Source organism: Triturus cristatus, chromosome 6 (assembly GCF_964204655.1).
Source record: "Triturus cristatus chromosome 6, aTriCri1.1, whole genome shotgun sequence".
In the NCBI taxonomy this organism is placed as follows: domain Eukaryota; kingdom Metazoa; phylum Chordata; class Amphibia; order Caudata; family Salamandridae; genus Triturus; species Triturus cristatus.
Genome location: NC_140589.1, coordinates 1,794,355,511 through 1,794,378,226, shown reverse-complemented (window position 1 = coordinate 1,794,378,226; position 22,716 = coordinate 1,794,355,511). Strand labels below are relative to the sequence as shown.

Sequence of the window (22,716 nt, the reverse complement as noted above, 5' to 3'; positions counted from 1 at the left end):
TGTGGGTGAGAAGAGTCGACGTTCCTCTGAATTTTCCATTAAGGTTACTGATAGAAAGGTCAAATATATGTGCAGTCTTTAACCCCCCACTACTCAATAACCTGGCACTTTCGTTCTAATTGCTGCATACTACATAATTGAAAAATCCTTTAAATTACATAAATAAGAGAGCACATTCTTCAGAGTCAAAGTCTCTGGACAATGGAGTACAAAACATTTATTAATTTGCTAAACTAAGCAAATGGGTCACAAATAAGGAGCATCAGACAGGAGAATGTTTTAATGATCAGACTCTAATGAGCCATAGATATATATATATATCAAAGGTCTCAATGCCCTAAAGTAACTGGAAAAAAGTAACTCAGTGTTCTATGAAACTCCCATATAGATACGGAAATAAATAAACTTCATTTATCTAACTCGGATATTTGGTTACTATTGTGTATGTAGTCAGGGTTTTTTGCCGTTTTGGGTCTTTGCTGTTTTATTTCAGATATTGCATTTGTGGGGTCAATTGTTGTTGGCCTTGAGCTCCTATACAGTGACTAAAATAGCTTGTATCACATATGTAATCTCACCAATTGAGAAATGAAGGGCCACATGTAAGACTGAAGCATTTTGGTGACTTCATAATTGCGACTTTTTGTGACTCTCAACGAGGAAGTCACAAAATGCGATGTACTAATGTGTCTCAGACACATTTAGCAATTCCCAATAGGGTCACAAATGACATACCTCATTCATATTCATGAGGTAGGTCACAATTTGCAACCCATTGGGAATTGCTAAAAACACAGGGATGGTGGCCTGCTGGGGACAGCAGACCACCATGTATGTGTTTCCTTTTAAATAAAGCTTTTTTTTTGTGTTTAATGCATCCTGTTTTCTTTAATGGAAAACGGGATGTGTTTAAAAAAAAAGAATCAAAATTTCTAAAAAGTAGGCAGTGGTCCTTGGGACCGCTGCCCGCTCTTAAGAACGTTTTACTACCATTCACAATTCCCAGGGGACCCCTTCCTGTTTGCGACTGGCTTACAACCTACTTGAAGTAGGTGGTAAACAGCGATATTTTTGCGACCGCATTCCGGTCGTAAAATAATCCTACATCCCTCTGTGACTCGCTATTAGGAAGGGACACCCTTGGCACGCCCCTTCCTAATACAGACTCACAAACCCTATTTTGCGAGTTGGTAATAAGTTACAGACTTGCAAAATAGGGTTGGTGCATGCCGTAAAACCAGTCATACATGTCCCCCTAGGTGTTTCATCCGCTCTGTCTTTGGTTTTAAAAGTTGTTGCTTTATTGAGTTGGTTTGGGTCACGAATCTATTATGATATCATTGTTTACTAATGTTGTGGTCCTTTACAGATAGGGTATAAGGGTGTTAATATTGACAAATCTATTGAACGCTCTGTATGTGCATAAGCTCTCTTCTTTGAGGGTCCCACATGGACTGTTGGATTGGAATATTTCATTGGCCCTTGTAAAACATCCTAGAGAGGCATGGTATTGATTCTCGGCTAAGTCCTCATTATTTGGCCATAAGTGCTAGAGCATCCTTCCCCCTCTTAATGTCTATGTGATTCTAGTAGGGAAGAAAATTACACTCTTTGTTGTTGCTATGGACTTATTCCTCAATATGGGATGCAGCACAGTAATATTTAAGGGAAATCAGAGACAGTAGTGGGCACTAAACAGACGTTACTTAAATATCCATGACACAAGATAGACTGTTACTGTCATCTGATAGCAATATTAGGCACCATGGAAAACTAGCATTAATAACTATCTAGAAGGATTAGTACAAGTGGCCTCAAGACACTGGCTCTCATACACAGACCTTTTCCATTATTAGCTTACTTCCCCATACTCACACCTGACATTTCCTACTTCCGAAAACCCATGCAAGACACCATCACTCCATCACCACTGTTACCCACTACTTTTATCTCCCTTTTCATTTTCATCTCTTCTCCCACTCAGATATCCACGTTATTGCTCGCAGCAGGCATAATCTCCTGAAATGTCCCCATCAAGTCCACCTCCTCTCGTTAATACAACCACCCATTCTCTACATCATCCACTGATGGAGACTAAATCCTCCATTCTCTCCCCTCATATGCAAGGCTCAATCCCTACTTACATAGCATCATCAGCCATACACATACAACTTGTAGAACAAAAGTTTAGACCCAGTATGCCATCAACCAGAGCACCTCAAAGCCAAATGCGTACAGACACAGGTAGAAACATGTGTTTTACAGAAAACTGCAAAATGTGATAACTATATTTCAGGTAAGTCAGACCTGCTCTCAAAACAACTTTGTGACTCGAGCCAAAATAGTTCTATAAATGGGATGGGCAATGCTGACACCTGACCTGGAGATGCCCCTCAATTTTTATATTTCTTTCCAATGCTTCAGGGGAAATTTTCAAGATAGAATTAAAACACCATATACAACAGGTATCCCATGCAGTAAATGCCCTGGCAACTGTGAAAAGGGACTCTGCAGTAAGTATATTCAAAGTATTTTTATTTACATTGAAGATTTTAAGTTTCAATGAGTCTGCTTTATATCTCCACAATAAATGCAAAATACGAGCAATGATGTAAGCAGAATGTTGTATTATAAAGTCAAGCTTATATATCTTTTTACCAATTGCATTATTTTTTATTTTTAAATTCATCTGTTTAATTTTCTGTTCATTAGTCTTAGACTTGTATAGAATTTGTCTATTACCTCTATGTGGTATTCGAGGATATTGCTTTTATGCCAATGTTTTTTAACAGAAAGAATCCTTAGTTATGAGTATGTTTATGTCAAATGGTGTAAATGCAGGATTTATCCAAAATACAACTTAGAAATTATTTTAGCACAGAGAAAAAGTCCACAGAAAGCAAGGTATTAATTGAATGATTTTTTTATGGATTTTTTAATGGAGGCAATGCAATATCTACCCTTTATTTGGGACTATCCTTACTTTCTTAACCATGTCTGCTGCAATCTATCAGCCACTGTGTGATATTGGGTGATTGCAGAACTTGATACTCAAAAGTTTGAGTAACCTTTATTTTAGGTGACAAAGAAAGAAAACAATGCTTAGTGAAAATTTAACAGCCCTAAATGGTACTAAATATGACTGCAAAGTTTAAATCTATGGTGGCAAAATATATCCATAAAAAGTAATAATTGTTGTTAAAGGATCTATGATTACATTTATTAGAGCTCAAGATAAACTTAAACTAAATAGGCATTCTAACCTGGAGAGAGAGGGAACAAACTTGATGAGCTATCATTAGGTCCAAATACTCTGGTGCACATTTAAAATGATTCTGTTAGGAATATGTTGGCTCATTCTCGGTAGCTTGACCTAGGAAGCACATTGTCCTCAGAGAAAGGGCTTGCGGTATATCTACAACAGCTAGTTATGCAACAGTACTGATAAGTCAAAGTGTAAAAAATGTATCAACAAACTATAACTCTAACATTAATGAAAGATGAACAGAAATTAACAAAAAAGAAACAATGGCAAAATAATAAATAAAAATAAAAATAATCCAAATTCACTAAATGCTCTTAAAGTATTACTCTAAGCCATGGGGGGGGGGGCACCAAAAGTCAAATCATGGCTAATTGGTATGATGGCTCAAAAACACCAACTAGAGCCATAGAGTTTTGGTTATATAGTCCTACAGCCAACTTGAGGGTGTCAAGTTTCTCGTCGGGAAATGAAACACAAAGAGAGTTTGATGATGTTGATTAAACCCACACATAACTGAGTTATAGACTCGGTACTCAGGTGATGCTGCATGGCAATTGTTTACTGATTGCAGTATTTACCAAAGCATAGGCCCTATGCCAGTTCAACAGACACAGTTTGACTCAAAACTAACTCAATGGGCAGAGTCCTATTATGTCCAAGATTCAAATTTAGGAAAACATGTAAAATAAATCCTGAATACAAGCTGTAGGTTTCTCAGGACTTGTTCACATGAACCCAATGCAGTGCCTTGGCTGGGACTCCTTTCTGCAGTTGGCCTTCAAGTTCTTGTGTTACCATGGGAGCATGTTCTTCTCTTTTACCGAGGTAATGGGTAAGTGTCCTCTTGTGTCTCCCTTAGTTGGTGCATGATTGCCGGGACCACAGCATTCCGGGCCAGAGTAAACTTTGCGCTCTCCGGCTGTGGGGCCCCGCTCAGAATTGGGGCAGGCTCTTCCATCAAGTCGATTATTTTCTTGCTTCAGCAATTGCTTCTCCACCATTGGGAATTGGAAGAATGGCTGCTTTCAGAGTAGTGTGCTTGAGAGACATTTGACCTGGAAGGTTGTAAAGGCAGCAGTCCTTGATTTAACCCTAGGCACATTACTACAGGTCAGATCAAAGATGGTGCACATTTTTTACCCGTTAAATTACCCAAAGTAAGATGGGCACTGACCCTCTTCTTGCCAGTATCCTTTCACATGGGAGACCTGTTGCTTTCTAGAACATGTAAAATGACAGGATTTGAAAGGGAAACTGCACCGCAGCACAGTTGAAAGTACTTTTAATTGGCATCGATGTCCTCCTGTTAATATTTTTATACTGTTTCAAGTTGTATTTTCATGATTCACTTTCTCTTTATAATGAACCTTCTCTGGAGTGTCCTGGTCCTTCCCTGTTTTGGTTAAGGCTGATCCGTGCCTGGTCTCTCTTCTGTCTCCCATCTGCTCATCAAGTTTCCTTGCCTTTCTTGGATGATTTTTTGCTTTTGAGCCTTTTCCCCTCAAATTGACCCTTTGAAGAAGACTTCTATCACATACTTTATAGTGGTGAGGCAAAAGGGCTACAGAAGTGAGTCGCTCCTTCTTCAAGCAGGCTAGTCCAGGATGGTTGGAACACCCACTACATCCTGCACATACAGATTGTGGTGCCAGCGTCTTGCCTGGTCCAGCGCTATGGATCCTAATTTATTGAAACAACAGAGATACAGAAACTCTACTGCACTAAGACAGAATATTTGCCACCCGAACCTTTGATTTTTTGGTAACAGCAGCCATTTTTAAGCAGAACCTTCAAAGCTGAGGGTCTTTTTGCAATCCTTTGCTGGAAATTTTAGATTTCGAGTCACATTTCTTCACATCAGTGAGCAAAGGTGGAATTTTTGATTGGTTCCATTTCGGAAGCAAGTCTATCGTTGGCCATAATGAAGGTGCTGTCTGCACACTCTTGTCTGAATGTTTATTGCAAAATTTTTGACCAGATTTTCAAAGATACTTGAATTACCTGATCATGATCTTGGCTGAAGAAGCTCTCTGATATTGAAAAAGGCATTTGAACTATATTAAAATATATTTTCTCATTTAAGTCAGTAAGCAAATGAGGTGATCTGAATGGAAAGTACCCAGATGACTTTGGTTCTCAGAGGACAAAATTAGGTCGAGTTGATGAACTCTGTGTGACCATCTTTCATGAGGGACACCTGTAAAGATGTACCTATTACTGTACCTCCTTTCTTTTGCACTCTAATGCTTAAGAAACCCCATGGTACATCTGAGCATATCAGCTGCTTATCAGAGGAACTAATACAAATACGTCCTGCCAGAGCATCTCTTTCAAATGCTAAAAAGGAAAGAAGACAAGGGGCTGGACTTTATGGGCCTCATTTACAAGAAACTGATGCATTGCTACGTTAAAGCAGCAATGCGTCAGTTTCTTGTGCCTACATGAGAAACCCTTGTGCCACCATGGATGCGCCTTATTTACAATACAACGCACAAAGGCACAGGAGATTTTGGCGCAGTACAAGAGTTAGCTTAAAAACTGACGCAACGCCAGCAATGTTTCAAAATACAGAGGTTACAGTTTTAACTAACGCATCACCTACTGAATTTGGACCAATGTGATCGAGCGTGAGAAGGGGACCAAGTCACCTTGCGATCGAACATATTGGTCCTGGTTGTGACGCATACAAGTGGGTATAGTGCCCTCTTCTATGTGTGACATCAGTACATAATGTCACAAATTGTGAAATTATGTGCACATACTTACCATATGTGGCCCACTTACCTCGTGACTTGATTGCATATTGCAATCAAGTCACTGCAGCTGGTGTGGTGTCTTGGGCACAACCAGTGCATCATCCCTACGCCTGGGTTTGGCAGGTGTAGGGATTGGGACGCATTGGCAGAGCAGCGGAAGGCTGCTTGAAATAAAAAGTGGTAAATACACTGGATCAATTTCAAGGTAGTTGTTACGGACGGATTGCCTACCTTGCATAAATTAAAATCCCAAGAGGCGCAGGTGATTTTCACGCAGGTGAAAACCAACGCAGCCTGTATAATAGTGACGCATCTGCATCCATGTAAATATGGGGCAGATGCAGCGCAGCTGCTGTGTCAAAAAAGTAAAGCAATGACGGTGCAAGGTGACGCAAGGGGCTTGTAAATAAGCTCCAATGTGTGTTGTGATAACCCAGGACATATGGGGCCTCATTTACAATGAGGCTGCACCTCCGGAGCATCACTTTTTGCGATGCTGTAGTGGCGCAGGAGTCTGCTCCGTATTTACGATGCAGCACTACGCAAATTTGCGTGTCTTAATGCGGCCTTGTACATATTGTTTCCCAGTTTTTTGCTTTAAAGGGCCATGCAATGGGTGTTGCTGTGAGTGTTTCTGGCAACGCCAATGGCTTTTTGACACTGCCCCAGATTTACAAGGAATCGTAACTCTGAGGCAGTGCCAAAAATGCCTTTATTTCTCCTTGTTTTTCATTTTTCTATGTGTGCTGCATTATGCAGCACACATAGAAAGAGAAGAAAAAGCCTCTAGTGATTGTTTTTATGCAGTAAGGTGTCCCTTACTGCACAAAAACAATCGCACAATAACAATCAGGCCTGCAACGCAGGTACCCTTGCACCATGGTGAAAAGGTGCCTTCATTGGCGCATAACAGCCCATTGTGCGACAGCCCAGGAGAAAAGGACAGAAATCTGATAGGTACAGCGCATTCCTGTTCTTTTCTTTTGCCATAGGGCAGCCCAGCACGAAGGCCTCCGGCACTGCCCTACGGCAAAATGTTGTAAATAAGGCCCATGGTGTGAGAATATCCTGTTAAGCCACAGAGAAAAGGAAAAGAGCGGAGCTGTCCTCTGCAGGACAGAAAGTGATGAGTGTACAGTAACAGAAAAGGCCAAGAGGGACAGAACACAAGTTACCACCTCACTCCGATGCTTCCAGTCACAAGCTCCTCGCCCAGGGACCACCTCATGCAAGGCTCTCTCTCCTCCGCTGCACATCGCTTCAATCCTTGGGAGTACAGATGGTGAGCAGGGCTGCAAAGTCTAAAGCGAAAACTCCTAATATTTATTTAAATAGCAGCGGCAGGGAAAAACACAGTTATATGGTGCAGTATTGAGCTAACATCAATCATTGTGCACTTTACTGATTACCAGAGGCACATCTGTCATTGGTGCAGCAGGTGCAGTGAATGGCCCTCTGCACCTCAGTTATGACTGTATTTTACTAACAAACGGGGGTGGAGGCCTATTTCTGGTGCCTACATAAGGGCCCATGATACAATACTAGGCCACCGCTGTTGACAGCATCTACAGACAGCAATCTCAAATATCGCCAACATGTATTTAGGTGCAGGCTCAGGTGCACAATAATCATTTGCTTTACATGTTGCAAATACATGGACATATATTTTGCTGTATACAAATATTTGTGCTGGTCATCCCACATTCCTCTTGCTAAATGTGTGATTTGTTCTTTCCCTAGCCAATTCCTGAACACTGAAGATCAAGGCTGCTAGCTGCAGGGAAGTCATTCATGTGCACGGCATGAAGGCAAACAGATTGATGGAGTGAAACCACCTGCTACCAGAATTTATTTATATTCACCACAGTTAAATGCCTTTAAATCGCAATGCCCTCATAGAGCCTGGAAGCAATTTACTTTAACACTGTAAAGCACATTTAGTGATTTTTTTATGTCAAATTCTATTCATAGTGAATTGTGAACGTCTACACTTATTTACAATTTTACCTGTGAATGTGGCAAAAGCATATCAATTTGTTGCAAATACAGACCTAATCTTGAAGAAAAACAATAAAAGGCAATCAAATAGTAAGAAAACTAAAGTCTTGGCAAATGCCGAATCACTTTCGACAAAACTGCTTGGATGGCATATGTGGAGTCAACAGATCTGTAGGATTTCATATTTTTAAACCCTACCCTGTGTGTGGCTTTGGAAGAAAACATTGTTGTCTGGATTATGCATTACACAGATAGAAAATAGGTATTAAAATGTGATATCCATGACAATCCAGCAACCCACAATGTACATGTCCATCTCCTGAATACTTTTGTTACATTGTTTGCTTGGTATTACATTTTAGTGAACCGTTCTGAGCAATCACTGATCTAATCATATATCATGATATGAAAATATTATTCTCATTACATTCAGAACTTCTGTATTATCAAAACACGTAATTATATTGATATTGTAATACAGCCCTTGGTATTCTGGTTGTGCCATTTTATAATGCTGCAAATGAAATATGTATTGTTATTACTACACAATAGGAAGAACTGTGGTTGTCTCAGACTTCTGTGGTCTTTGGACCCTGTAGAGATCATAGAAATATATGCTTAAGTCACTTTGCTATGTCACTGGAATATGTTTTTCAAATTGCACAGATATTTTATGCTCTTAACCTGAATATAAATCAATGCTTGTCATATAAGAAAATGTTATTATATAGAATGATTCAAGCTACTGAGGTCAAGTGTCCAAACTCAGGGCACTTCTTTTTTTTGTGAAGTTCAACCAAAGCTTGATGTAAGCTTACTGTGTTGATACACTGCTTAACAATTTAAGCATTCTTCTTCTTTTGCTTGATCTGCCATCAGAATGAAATGAAGTCAACATTATTAGAATTTTGTGGTTTCTATTAATTGGCATATGCGTGTACCCCACTTTACTTTTTCATCTGTGAATTAATAAACTGAAGCTTATTGCTTTCATTTTTCTGTTTAAAAATGTTTCTCCACTGATTCAGCCAATAAATTGTTCAGTATTTTCACCTGATTTTGTGTATTCATTAAAAGTATTTGCAAACAGAGGCTTGCAATGTTAACATCACGAAAGTAAAATAAGGAAAGACATGGATTTTGTTACATGTCTCCTTCTAGACATGGTGGCCATATGCTTAAAATAAAACATAAAAATTTGAACATGTGAATTTTAGGTTACACAGAGATATTGGCAATGAATGCTTACACACAGAACTTTATTAAAGCATGTGTTCAGGGTTTTAGTTCTATGTTTTAACAAGTATTCGCAAAGCCAATTGGTCAGTTTCCATTTTAATTTATAAGCCAGACCGGCTGGCTTTGACCATGGTTGCAATACTATCAGGATCCAAGAACACAGATTCACAAGCAAACTTTTCCAACTTTCCAAGTTTTAATGGATGTCACCTCATAATAAAATAACCGTCAAATTTAGAGTTTTCATTAAATTCTGGTGCTTTCAAAGATGATTTAGAAATGATTTGTCCAGAGTAGAAGCATAGCATGTGGAGCATGAAGCATATTGGAAAGAGCTAACTAAGTGCATCTAAAGATGAGTGCTTGTAAATCAGTTGTGATGAACAACAGTCTTCACAGTATTTTACAGAGGCTGAGGTCTCTAAGGTTGAGTGCATCTTCAGATGTATATTTAACTCACATAGAATTCCTGGATGGCTATTGTGTACAGTGAAGTGCATCAAGTATTTCAAATCCAAGTTAATAGAATTGTGTCTACTGCTATGGTGTATTAGTGAGATTCTAGAGAATTAAAAAGAAGGTATACATTCATTATTCAGTGGATGAAACATCTTTGGAGAACATCTTAGAATGTGTTCCTTATATTTGACCAGACTCATTTAAATATGGTCGTTGTGGCTGCACATGCATCTACAGCAGCCATCTTTGAAAGAGTTTGCTCAAATATCATTTACCCATTTTACGTTGACCACCATACATGTGTGTACATACACTTGTGGGTGGTCATCTTAAAAGATGTATAATCCATTTTAAGTTGGACAACTGCTGAAACGGTGGCAGGTGAAAAAACATTAAAAAAGTAAAATGTGGTATAGGGGAAAGGAACAACAAGCAGGTAGGGGCTCGCGAGCAGGGGTGGGGTTCTCAAATATATATCTTTGAGAACAAGAAAAATGGGGAGGTGCAGGAGAAGCAACACTTTGTGCGAGTCGTGGAGGGGAAAGCAGCAGACTGGGAAGGTAGAAGAGATAAAGCACAAAAAAAACATATCCACTCCCATGGAGTGTTAAAGCAAAGAAAATGTGTTTATTGAATGCCCGCCACATAAGAAGTGGAATGATATGAATAACCAATCAGAACAATGTGAGGCCTAAATGCTGCTGTGTGGGGGAAAAGAAGAGGAAAGAACATCAGAGAATCAAGAAGTGGCAAGTGAGGCAGTCACTTGAGGTCATCCAAGTGTGTGCAAGGGACTGAATGAAAGCTTACTCTATCGTAAGGGAAACAATAAGTCTGGCTAACAAACAGCTAAAGGTATCTGTAGTTTAGACCTAAAATTATTGCAAACTGTTCAAATAAAGGAGTTTGCCTTTGAAAGATACAAACAAGAAACAATACTGCAAATGCTGGTAGTAGCATTCTACCTCCTTTCACCCTTCCAATAAAAGGTGTGTCTGAACTGCTCTGACTTAATTTGAAGAGCTGCATTAGGAAGTGTAGTGCCCGCTAGGGTCTGTTTTATGGTTGCATTCTATGTGTCCTGAAAGTATACAAAAAGCACACAAACACATTATTTTAATTTTGAAATGCTTTATTAATATAATAATGTTGACATTTGATTTCATAATGTAATCTAAGGTTTTTCTATTTGACATATGTACATATTTGGAAATTAATGTGTAGTATTTAATAGTGTGTGCAATAAATTAACTTTTTCTTTTCTAAAGAAAAAGCATTGACTGGACAATAAAGAAACATCAGTGTGGCAAGAAAGATCAACAGTTAATGGCTACCAGTTAAGATTAATTAAGTGAAACACTTGAAATTCACACTTAAGAAATTTCAGAATCGCGGCTCCAGGGAATTTGCAGGCCCTGAGCTGTAAGATGTCTCCATGTGATGCAAGCTCAAGGGCATATTTACAATAAAGTGGCGAAGTGTGTCGTTAACATACTGCATTTGCATGCTACACAAAATGACTTGGTCATCAATAAAAACAAAACCAAGGTGATAATGGTTAGTGGGGCACACAAGAAAAACTTAAGCTGTGATCACATCACATCACAAACAAGAATAATGCCTTAATTACCGCTTTCAACACCCTCTGCGAGAAATTAAAAAGCCCAACACTTGATCCTCTCCTGAAAGTCATGGCAGCAAAACTCCTGTCAACCTTAACTCATGGTAGCGAGGCCCTGTTTTGTCGAGATTTGGCGCTGCTGTACAAATTCCGAAAAAAATGTAGCGCTATGTGTTAAACTTAGCCCAGAGTTCTTCTCCAGTTCAAAATTTGGCTAGAGCTTGGCCTAATGAGGCAATCAATTAGGTGGCACGGGGCCTTTTTCAAGTTCTGCGTTAAATTAAAACACACAGAGCCTAGCACTCTAAACAACATCCTGTGGTCTGCAATCGATAACATGGCCTTTGGAAGAACAGCAGCAGTTTCAAAGAATACCTGGACCAATCTTTAGTAAGCCTGCACCTTTGGAACCTCTGAGCTCTGCCACTGTCATACAACACCTTCATAAATCTAGTTAACTCCACAATGGCCACAATTTCTCTTCTACAAGACAAAGAGGAGCTTTCAAAAAGAGGTCATGCTTGGATAGTCATCAATAGTTACGTGAAGCTAGAGCAGGCATTGTATCTAGCCTACACATATCCGCTTCACCTGAAATTAAGGCTGCTGCGCTGCCGCCTGGGGAGCCCACCCATATTTGTGGAAAAACGCTCTTGGCTGTACTCTAGCAACAGAGGTTGTTGCATATGCTGTTCAAATAAGTGGACCTTCTGCACTTAACCTGCATGTGCAACAAGATGGCTATGGAGATGAGGTGCCTCCTCAAGCCTTTATTAAAACATAAAGAGATTTCCCACATGCAGGCAGACCAATATATCTGGTTTGGAGCTCAATGACCCTATTCTGAACTTTTTAAACACATTTGAACAAAAATGGCCCAAACAAGCAATTGAGTACACATTCAATAGAACTGCATTCAGCACCCACATAAACATTTGACATAGTCATAAGAGTCATGGATATTTGTAAGCATGAATACAATATTCAATCTGCGTTGTCAATCTATGTAAGGGAACACACAAATACTTGTTTTCCCTCTCTCATGAAAGAAAATAATGAAATCCAATTGTTTCTCCAAGCTTTTCACTGTTTTCACATTGCCGTGTACAGATTTGTGTTTGGGACACCTTTGCGTTGATACTGGCGAAGGAACTTATCATGGACTTCCTCTATATTTCTTAAATACTGTGGCCCGTCATAGCAGGGCATCCATGATTTGAAAATCTACTCATATATTGAATAACAGCTTGTCGATGTACATACTTTTTGCTTGGAATCAAACCTGGATTTGAATTTGGAATCAAGACTGTCATGCTATATTTATTTTGGAACACTTGGAATAGCAGAATAGTTCCAGCCACTATATATGGGCAATCATGACTATTTGCAATAACACATAAAGATCATTAGGATCAGGAATACTGAACTGCCTTGAAAAACTCTTTAAAAGATGAAACACAGGTTGGTTGATCTTTGATAGAAGTGTCAGTGTACAGAATAAATCAACAGTGAAAAGTTTGGAGAAACAATTGGATTTCGTTATTTTGGTTCACGAGATAGTGAAAAAAAGTATTTGTGTGTTCCTTTACAAGGATTGACAACGCTGATTGTATTCATGCTTACAAATATCCATAACTCTTATGGATATATCAAATGTTTATGAGAATGCTGAATGCAGTTCTATTAAATGTTCACTTGTTTGACATTAGATTCTGATGTACAAGAGTCACCTTTGGTAGTAGGGTGCCAGAACTGTGAAAGCACCTCTTTGTGTACAATTCTACTGTGAGTGGTTCTCACCAACTATATTAATTGGTATAAAGTATTTGTGTGAGGTGCGGTAATTCTCCCATTTGGGTCCACACATACAATTTTTGCAAGCAATTGAGTGCATCGAGGTTCAGATGGGGCTTGGATTTTAACATAAATCTCCCGGAACAGTTGGACACCGGAGAGGAGACACTTATTCTAAAATCATGTGCTAACATGGTATCCCAATGTCATCTGACAACTTCTAGACAGCACAGAAGCACTTTAAATGTGGTAATTTGACCGTTTGCACCTTAAAAAATATCTCTGGCCCCCAGAGTCCTAAAACAGTTGAGATACTCGAGCCAAGACATCAGCCTGCAAACAGATACCAGCATTAAAACTATAAAAAATGTTTAGATACACTCCAATAAAGGATTGAAAGGAGTGTTTATTGACAAAAGCAATGATAGCTTCTCACCAATATCAGCTGTTGATGACATTACCTCAGAAAAAAGTCAACTGACACAATCAACGGTTGATGGAGTGTTTGTAAGTACCAACTAAGGGTCGATTACGATGCTATAGTAAATGGCTCAGACCCTCGGTCGGAGCCATTCCTACGGTATCGTAATCTGCTGTTCGGATTCATTTCCGACCTATCCATTTGGATGGAGTCGGGTGGAAAGGAATCCGAACAGGATTTCCGAATGGCTTCCACCCATTTGGAAAACCTCCAATAATCCCAAAGGATTACGATGTCAGCTTCCAACAGCCTTTCTGTGCAGGCCTTCCCGACAGAGAAAGGCTGTCATAAGTCAACTTTGGGGGCCACCATGGGTGCACAGCCTCCGGTTGATCCCTGCACCTTGTGGCATGCACCTTGAGGTGCCTGTCATGGGGTGCAGGGATGAACTGCACCTCTTCTCTTTACAATGAGAGCATGCATCCCGGTCGGAATGCATGCTCCCATTGTAAAGAATAGGAGTGTGACTGAACAGTGTTCGGTCGTATTCTAAATGCTGGGTGGGAGCACAGATAGGAGGTCGGTTGGTCCCAGTACAAAATCGATGTCGGACGGACTCAAGTTTGTCAGATATCGAAATTGGGCTCTAAAAGGACAAGGGGAATGTGGGTGGGGGAGGAATGGTACATTAGTATATATTTAAACAGATAATTATAACATCTCAAATACAAACTAAGAATTTTGACACAATTGTATAATATTAATATGTTAGGCAAGTAAGCTGTAGATAAATTACAACCTTTCTCCTTCCCATTAAATAAAAGAAGATATGACTCTGGTAGCGTAACTCATAATATTACTCCTTTCAGAACTTTAGGGAAAAATGTAACCTTTATGACAAGCAGGAACTGCAGATGCTCTGACAGTGAGGCCATGTCCATTACCACTTGGCCCACCTTGGGACCATACAACCTTACACACAATTTCATGAGACTGATAATAAGGTGTTAATCTGTCCATGCTCCATGTTCTACCATCCTTCAAAGTTACTACATTTTTCTTCATGTCTACTATTTTCACTGGTTTAGAAAATTTGCTACCACATCTTTGGCAAGTATCAGGCTGTTTGACCATTACCACCTCCCCCCACACACTTTCCAATTACCTGACTTGGATCCCTATTTAAGATTAGACCTTTTCCTGTACCCTTCCCAATGCCTTTTGATTTTATCACTCATTTTGTCTCTATATACCCATCTAGGGTACATAGAGACAGTTTGGGGTTAGCCTTGTGCGTGGTATTCTACACTTAAGTGCTAAAAATGGTGATACATTAGTGACTGAATTCGGCATAGTGTGATAGGATCAAATCAATTTTTGAAGTTCCTTGTCTGCAGGACTTCCTTTCATGTGTGCAAGTTGAATGCACTCGTTAATCATACGGTTAACACATTCCATCAATCCGTTTGCTCTCGGGCAATGTAAAGCTGTTTTATGGTATTCTATAGAAACGTTTTTTTTTAAATCCTGAATTTATTCTAAAGTAAACGCCATTGTGTACTACAATGGGATTTGATACAGCTTCTGTCATAAAAGCATCAGTTAAGAATTTCACAATGCTACTAACCACTTTGGTGATAATCCAATGGCATCGATTGTCTACTAGTACTAGCATAGATTTACCAGGCCACATTGAGAATTTTAATGGACCAATGATATCAAGGCCAAGTTTGTTCCATGGCTTTGATGGAACCCTCACAGGAGATAACCTGGTGATGTTGCTTTTATCGCTCAAAGCACAAATAAGACAATCCTTGATTTTATGTTCTACAATCTTATCCATACTATGAAACAGTACATAGCTCTGACTTAGATTTAGTGAGACTCCTACCCAAATGACCTTGATGAACAAATTGGCTATTTGAGGAGTAGGATTCCGTCTCACTTTTGTTGACCATATATAAACCAAAGACTTATGATCTATGCACAGAGTAAAAGGTATACCCCAAAGAAGAAATTTAAAATGTAAAATAGCCTAAGTACAAGCTAGTGCTTCGCTCTCCACGGTAGAATAGTTGCATACAGCATCTTTTAATGCCCTCCAAGCAAACACAATAATTTTCTCTTCTCCAACATTCCAATTGCGTCAAAGAGGTTCCAATTCCCTTCCCAGTAGCATCAATGGCTAGGACAGTTTTATGCCTTGTGTCAAAATTTCCCAATAATGGGGCATTGATGATCGCTCTCTTGACTGATCCAAAATATTCTTGGCAATCCCCTTCTTTAAGAGTTTTCTCAATAGTGTCCAGATGTCTGCAAAATTCCTTACAAATGTTACTGCATTCATTAAGTCTAGTTTTGGTTTATTCCCATATCTGGAGATAGTATGACCTAAATCATCTACTGACTGCACACCGATGCAACACTACTCTTTTGTATGGATAATCCTGCTTTCTTGAGTGCTGTCAGAACTTCCTTCAAAGAGAAATTGTGATTGTTTGCCAAATCACTGGAATGATTGGCAGCATAACACATTTTTAATCCCTTTAAAAACTTGTTAGATAACTCTTTGAAAAACAGCTGTCATTAAAGAAAGGCAGAACGGCATCCTGCAATACCTGAAGTACCTGAAGTCACCAAATGGAGTTATAAATGAAGTTAAAGATTTAGAATCTTAAGGACTCTTATGTAAACACAAAGGCAAAGGCCTCTACCTTCTGATTTTCAGGTGAACACAATTGGGGCTAACCTTAAGAAACTTTCCATGGGTTCGATGATTCTTTGATTTACCAAATCATTTAACTCCTCCTGTAGAGGTTCACACATTTAGGGGCCGATTCCAATTCTGGCCGCAAAACGAACCGACCGACACGGACCCGGACCGAATACCGACCGACACGGACCAGCGCCATATGACCCATGCAGTACGATGCAACGCGAGTGAATTACAACCGACACGTACAGAATACAAGCCGTACGACCGAGTCGTAGGGAAAATAGTGATCCGGCCGGAAAACCGTTGCGATTTTCACCGACCGACACGAACCCGGAATGAACCCGACCGACCCGTATCAGTGATGTACGATTCGCGCAGTACGATGCAATGCGTGTAAAACCAGACCGACTCGCACGGAGACCAAGCCGTACGACCGACATGCACAGACAACACGGCACACAAGCAATAGAGACCGCCGCGACTGACGCGTACCAAACAGAGAAGATAGGCAGTGTGAATGAGGCGGAGAAGCCCGCACGAGACAACAGCAGCGTCCGTTTCCTTCACATGACCGTCTCCTTCATGTCTACAAAACCCAAAGGAAAAAAGACAAAAAAAGGACCAAACAAGCAATGACAAAGCCAATAAATAGCAAAGAAAAAAACATGGGACAAAGACACCCACAACTCCAACTATATAAAGGACTACAATCACTACCATCATCCCTTGCAAACAGGAGACATAGCCAGCAGCAAAAACCAGTACACAGCAACCACAGACACACTCACAACTCACCCATCACACAACTCACACACCATCAGCACCTCATACAAAAGCACACACACATACACCCAGCAAAACCAACACCAAACCACCCACACTTGCACCCTCACACACACATCCCTCACCACCTCCACCCATCACCATGCCCCCAAAGAAGAATCCAAAGTTCACTGATAGTGAGTTAGAAGTGCTGGTAGAAGAGATCAACAGAGTAGAGCCACATTTGTTTGGTACATTGGTCAAAAGGACCCTCATCTCACAGAAAACCAAGATGTGGGCGAGGATTGTGGACAAGGTGAACGCTCAAGTACCAGCAAGGCGCACAAAGGACGATATCCAGAACAGGTGGTATGACGTGCGCAGGAGGGTCAAGAAACTCATAGAAAAAGATTACACCCTGAGTCAGTGCACCGGCGGTGGCCCTCCTGCCAAACCAGTCTATTTCAGGACCTGGGAGGAGAAGGTGCGGGACATCCTGCCACCAGAGAGCGTCCATGGCCTAACAGACATCCCAGAGCCTGGTGAGTACACAAACAACATACCCAAGATTGTGTGGCAAGGGGACAGTGAAACCATGCACCGCAAGCAAAGCTACACTAACCAATAGATAATCATACCACGATGTGTATGCCAGTCAGACAAACACAATACCTGCTATATCATAGTGACTGTGAACTGTTATGACATGCACCAACCTACAAACAAATATAGCAAGCCAGTAGCACAAAGCCAAATAGACCCTGCCAGACAGTTTGCCACCACAAACACATCACCTCACAGTGCAGCTGACTGTCAGGAAGGAATAGTGGGGATGCAGGTGAAGTGAGTGTATCCAAAAGCATGATGGGGCCTATAGTCACAGATAATGCCCCCCCTCCTGATTGGCCCATCAAGACCTCTCTGAAACATGCCCACATCACAGGGAGTGGAAAATGACTGACAAGATGGCTGACACTGGGTCCTGCTGTGGGGAGCACAAGGCCCTGCTAGGGGTTGTGTGCAAATCAGAAGCAGGACATCACTGACTGGCATCCTGAAAGACAACTTGCACACCCTACAATGGAGGCACGTTTCATGATGGGAAGGAGGACTGACAGCCCTGACCATACTTACCAGCATGTGGAGACCCCCCCCTCAACACAAACTCCACACAACTCACCAGGTACAATGCATTGACACTAGGAGTGGGCAGAATTTGCGAAATCCACTTTCGCAAATTATCGCAAAACTGTTAAAAATTATCGCAAACACGCGGTAATATCGCGAAGATGCGGAAGTTTTTTTCCCGCATGTTCGCAAGATTTTCTGCATGGTTGCGGCTCGCACACTTACCCATGTGGTTGCTCGCGGGCGTGGCCATCTTGTTTTCAGTTGTCTCGCGGTGCATGATCGCGAGAAGAAAGACGTGATCGCGCGACGAATGACGTCACTTCAGGCGCGAACTGTCGCGAGACAGCGCAAATGGCTAAAAACAATACTACATCTCATGGAGAACGCGACCGGATCAAGAAAACTTGTCGGCGAATGCAGGGATTCAGGTAAGGCGATCGCGCGCGCGCGCGAGAATGTATTATTTTACCGCGTGAGCAAGAAACAAATTATCGCTAAGCTGGGGAATGCGGAAATTTTGACATTTTCGCTCTCTCCGCGGAACGCGAAAATGTCAAATTATCGCAATTTCCGCGAACGGAACAAAATTTTCGCCCAGGCCTAATTGACACACACCTCATTGAAATATCAGCTAAAGATACCCCGTACTGGGTGCTGCTGTGTGAAGCACAGGGGCTCACTTTGGACTTGTAGCCAAACAAACACCAGGATTTCACAGTAAGCCATCTTGCCACTGCTGTCACATCCCCTCACAGGGAAGCAGAGTCAAGAGGGAGGAAGTATGGGCATTCTGGGAAGGGGGTGTAGCCAAGAGTATGATGGGAGTCGCAGTCACATACAATCTACCCCCACCCACATGGCCCAGCAAGCTCACACTGAACCATACTCGCCTCACATGGAGTGGGAAGGGACTGACAAGATGTCTGACACTGGGCTCTGTCGTGGGGAGCACAAGGCCATGCTGGGAAATGGCCAACAACAAACACCAGGACTACACAGTCAGCCATCTTGCCATTGCTGTCACACCCCCTCACAGGAAAGCAGAGTCAAGAGGGAGGAAGTATGGGCATGCTGGGAAGGGGTTGTAGCCAAGAGTATGAAGGGAGTCGAAGTCACAGAAAATCTACACCCACCCACATGGCCCAGCAAGATCAAACTGAACCATACTCGCCTCACAGGGAGTGGGAAGGGACTGACAAGATGTCTGACACTGGGCTCTGTCATGCACAAGGCCATGCAGGGAAATGGCCAACAACAATATCAAACTCTGTCCGTGACAAGCAGGAAAAAAGCAATGTACAGGCAGGCATCTGTTCGAAAAGTTGAAAATGTCATGTTTGTGAACCATCGATGCATGTAGAAACATAACTCACATTGTGTGTCTCTTCCAAACACAGGTGGTGCTGGGCACTCAGCACCAAATGATGAGGATACCCAGTCCCAGACTCTGGCGGACACTGAGCTCTATGGTCTGACTCTCTCTCTGTCCTCTTCGGAAGACGACGACCAACCTGGCCCCTGCGGTGTGAGCCATCATGCAGCACCAGCAGCATCAACATCTGCACCCCCTGTACCCACGCCTCCAGCATCTGCACACTGACAGGGAACCCCCGCCAACATGGGCAGACCAAGGCCAATCGACACCCACAGCACAGGGACACAGGACCCCCCGGAAGCTAAAGCAAACACCACCAGCAACACCACCCAAGGGGTCCCAGTGTCACCTGTGCGTCCCGCCGCTGGTCCTGCCCGTGTGGAGAGGGGTGCTGGGAGGGGTGGGAGGCACAGGGCGCGCCTTGAAGAGGGGTCTGGACTGCATGATGACCCCCACCTGGCACGCATCTTAGATGCGTACCAGGATAGCACCGGAGGATTTGGCCAGGTAGTGGGGATTCTCAAGGACATGCAACACGAGCAGGTCACCCACCATGCCCGCATGGAGGCCAAGTGGGATGACATTACTGTGGTGCATCAGGACATACTCCAATGCCTCTGCCAGATCAACACCAACCTGTCCACACCCCCCTGTGTGCCCACAACATCGGTCGCAACACCATCTGCCAGCGCCACAGGGAGGGAGGAGGACTCTGGCGGAGAGTCCCCTGCACCACAGAGATCTGCACATGAGGATCCCCCCCCCCCCGGAAGAGGAGGGGTCGCCCGAAGAAGGACATGTGAGAGGCAGATGACCCAGCACATCCCTCAGGGCCTCTAAACCTGTTCTGGACAATGTCCTTTGTGCGCAACCCGTTCACCTTGTCCAATCGCACACAACTCGCCCACATGACATGGAGGGTTCATGTTGGGCCAATGTAGCAGATGACTGTGGACTTTACTCTGGACATTTCATCTACCAGCACTTCCAACTCCAGTGTGAACTTTGGCTTCCCAAACCAATGTACAGCACCCACCATCCTGTGCACTTCCCTCACACATGTTTGTAAATAAACTCACCAGTACACCATACTTGCTTCTGTTGTGATTCCAACTTGTCAGGTTCAGGGAGATGTCGATCTGCTACAAAACACAGTGCATGCCAAATACTGCAACAATGTGACCAACGTAAGGTGAGTCATGGTGATGTGACACATGTGAGGGAGACACACCACTATGGCGACACAAAACATACTCACCATGGCCATGTTACTCATCACACACAATGATGATGACCTGAAACGCATTGGCATGCACAGACACAACACAAACCCCAGTCAGTGGTAACAAGTCCACAGGTGAGGTAAGCAGATGTCACTCAGATGTGGGAAGACAGACAACGCACATGAGAAAGTGTAGCACAGATTCATTACACATCAGCAACACGTTTTTATTCCACAATAGTTGCACAGTAATTCTACGTGACAGTGGACAGACACTCTCAATGTGTTGGAGAATGGAAGTCCAGGGATGTGTGGTAAATCAGTTAATGGGAATTGTCAACTTCCATACTGGTGTTGGCTTCTGTGTGTTGGGGGTCAGTGTTGACCACACAACAGGCAGAGTACCCTGGGAAGGACAGACACAAGACACAGTCAAAAGCACAGAAGAACAGGAGAGATATGCAATACACATGCACAAAACATGTTGCAAGACACCTACACAAACACTAGTTAGCAGTACTACCCTATTGTGGAGTACACACCACCTGAATGGACACATCACAGCACGCATCCAGTCAAATGGCACACAGACACACTCAGACAGCAACAGAGCTGGCACAACACATTCCAGGCTACCTCCATACATTCACATAACAACCCTGGAAACTCACATTCAGGTGAAGAAGTTGTTGATAAGCTGTGAGCGGACATCACCCTCATCCTCATCATCACTGGCATCTTGGCCCAGGCCGGGAACCTCCACAGGTGCCGGAGGTTGGTCATCGTCATCCTCATCCTGGATGAGAGGCACCTCCTTCCGCACTGCCATGTTGTGTAGCATGCAGCAGACAAGGATTATTTTGCACACCTTTGCAGGCTCATATGGGAGGGCCCCTCCGGTCTTGAACAGGCAGCGAAAGCGGCTTTTCAGGAGGCCGAATGTCCGCTCAATCACCCTCCTGCTCTGACCATGTGCCTCATTGAAGCGCAGCTCGGCTGGTGTCACAAGGTTCCTGAGGGGTGTCAGCAACCACGGCATGTTGGGGTATCCGGAGTCACCTACACACACAAAAATTAACAAGTAGCTGAGTTTTGTAGGAGTGCGGAATACAACATTGACAAACAAACACAATGAGAAACAGTTGGTACACACCGACAAGCCAGGCATGCTGAGCTGGCATCTGTGACATCAGCGTTGCAATGCGACTACTCCTCATAATGTAGGCATCGTGCGCAGAACCAGGGAACCGTGCACACACATGTGTGATCGACATGTCAGCAAGACAGACCACCAGAGCACTGATCGAATGGTAGTGCTTCCTGTTACGGTATGCCTGCTCATGTGCCTGTGGTGGTATCATGGCAACATACGTCCCATCAATAGATCCGATGACGTTCAGCATCCTCCCCAATGTTTAAATGCATCCTTTATTTCAGGAAGTTCAGCTGGGTTCGGGAACTTGATATACAGGTCTAGGAAAAGCAACATCCCCTCCAAGACATCGCGTAGCACCCGACTAAACATTGTTTGCAACATCCCGCCAGCAGTAGCCACAGTGTACTGGAAGATACCAGTAGCAAAGAAGAGCAGGGCTGCCATCACCGTCACCTCTGGGGTCAGTGCTGTAGGATATGTCTGGCCAGGTAGCAGATGTGGCGCCAACTGCTCCGCCAACTCCGCAATCAGTGGCCTGGTGAAGCGGTACCATCTGATGCAGTCGCGTTCCTGCATGGTTGCAAGGTCTGGGAATGGCCGATGGACAGCTGGTGCCCTGCAGTACAGAGATGCACAAAGGAAGATTGTCAGTTCATCCACCCATGTGGCCATGACCACGATCAATATCACATGCTAGATCATGACATTACACAATGTACTGAGGTGTGTGCTGTTGGGCATGGACACATATGTCACCTACATCTCCACCACCTCACATCTCAATTCCACATGTCCACATGA

General features: G+C 42.7%; 1 protein-coding gene across 1 annotated transcript in view; it reads left to right on the top strand.

Annotated features, from left to right (window-relative positions):
• Window positions 1-9,071, top strand: part of LOC146822019 (cysteine-rich secretory protein 3-like) — a 91,469-nt gene extending 82,398 nt beyond the window's left edge. Inside the window, exons 7-8 of the mRNA XM_085613119.1 lie at window positions 2,425-2,513; window positions 7,762-9,071. Coding sequence (XP_085469245.1) covers window positions 2,425-2,513; window positions 7,762-7,772 — 100 coding nt within the window. The 3' untranslated portion in view covers window positions 7,773-9,071. The remainder of the gene's footprint in view (window positions 1-2,424; window positions 2,514-7,761) is intronic.
• The last annotated feature ends 13,645 nt before the right edge of the window (window positions 9,072-22,716 follow it).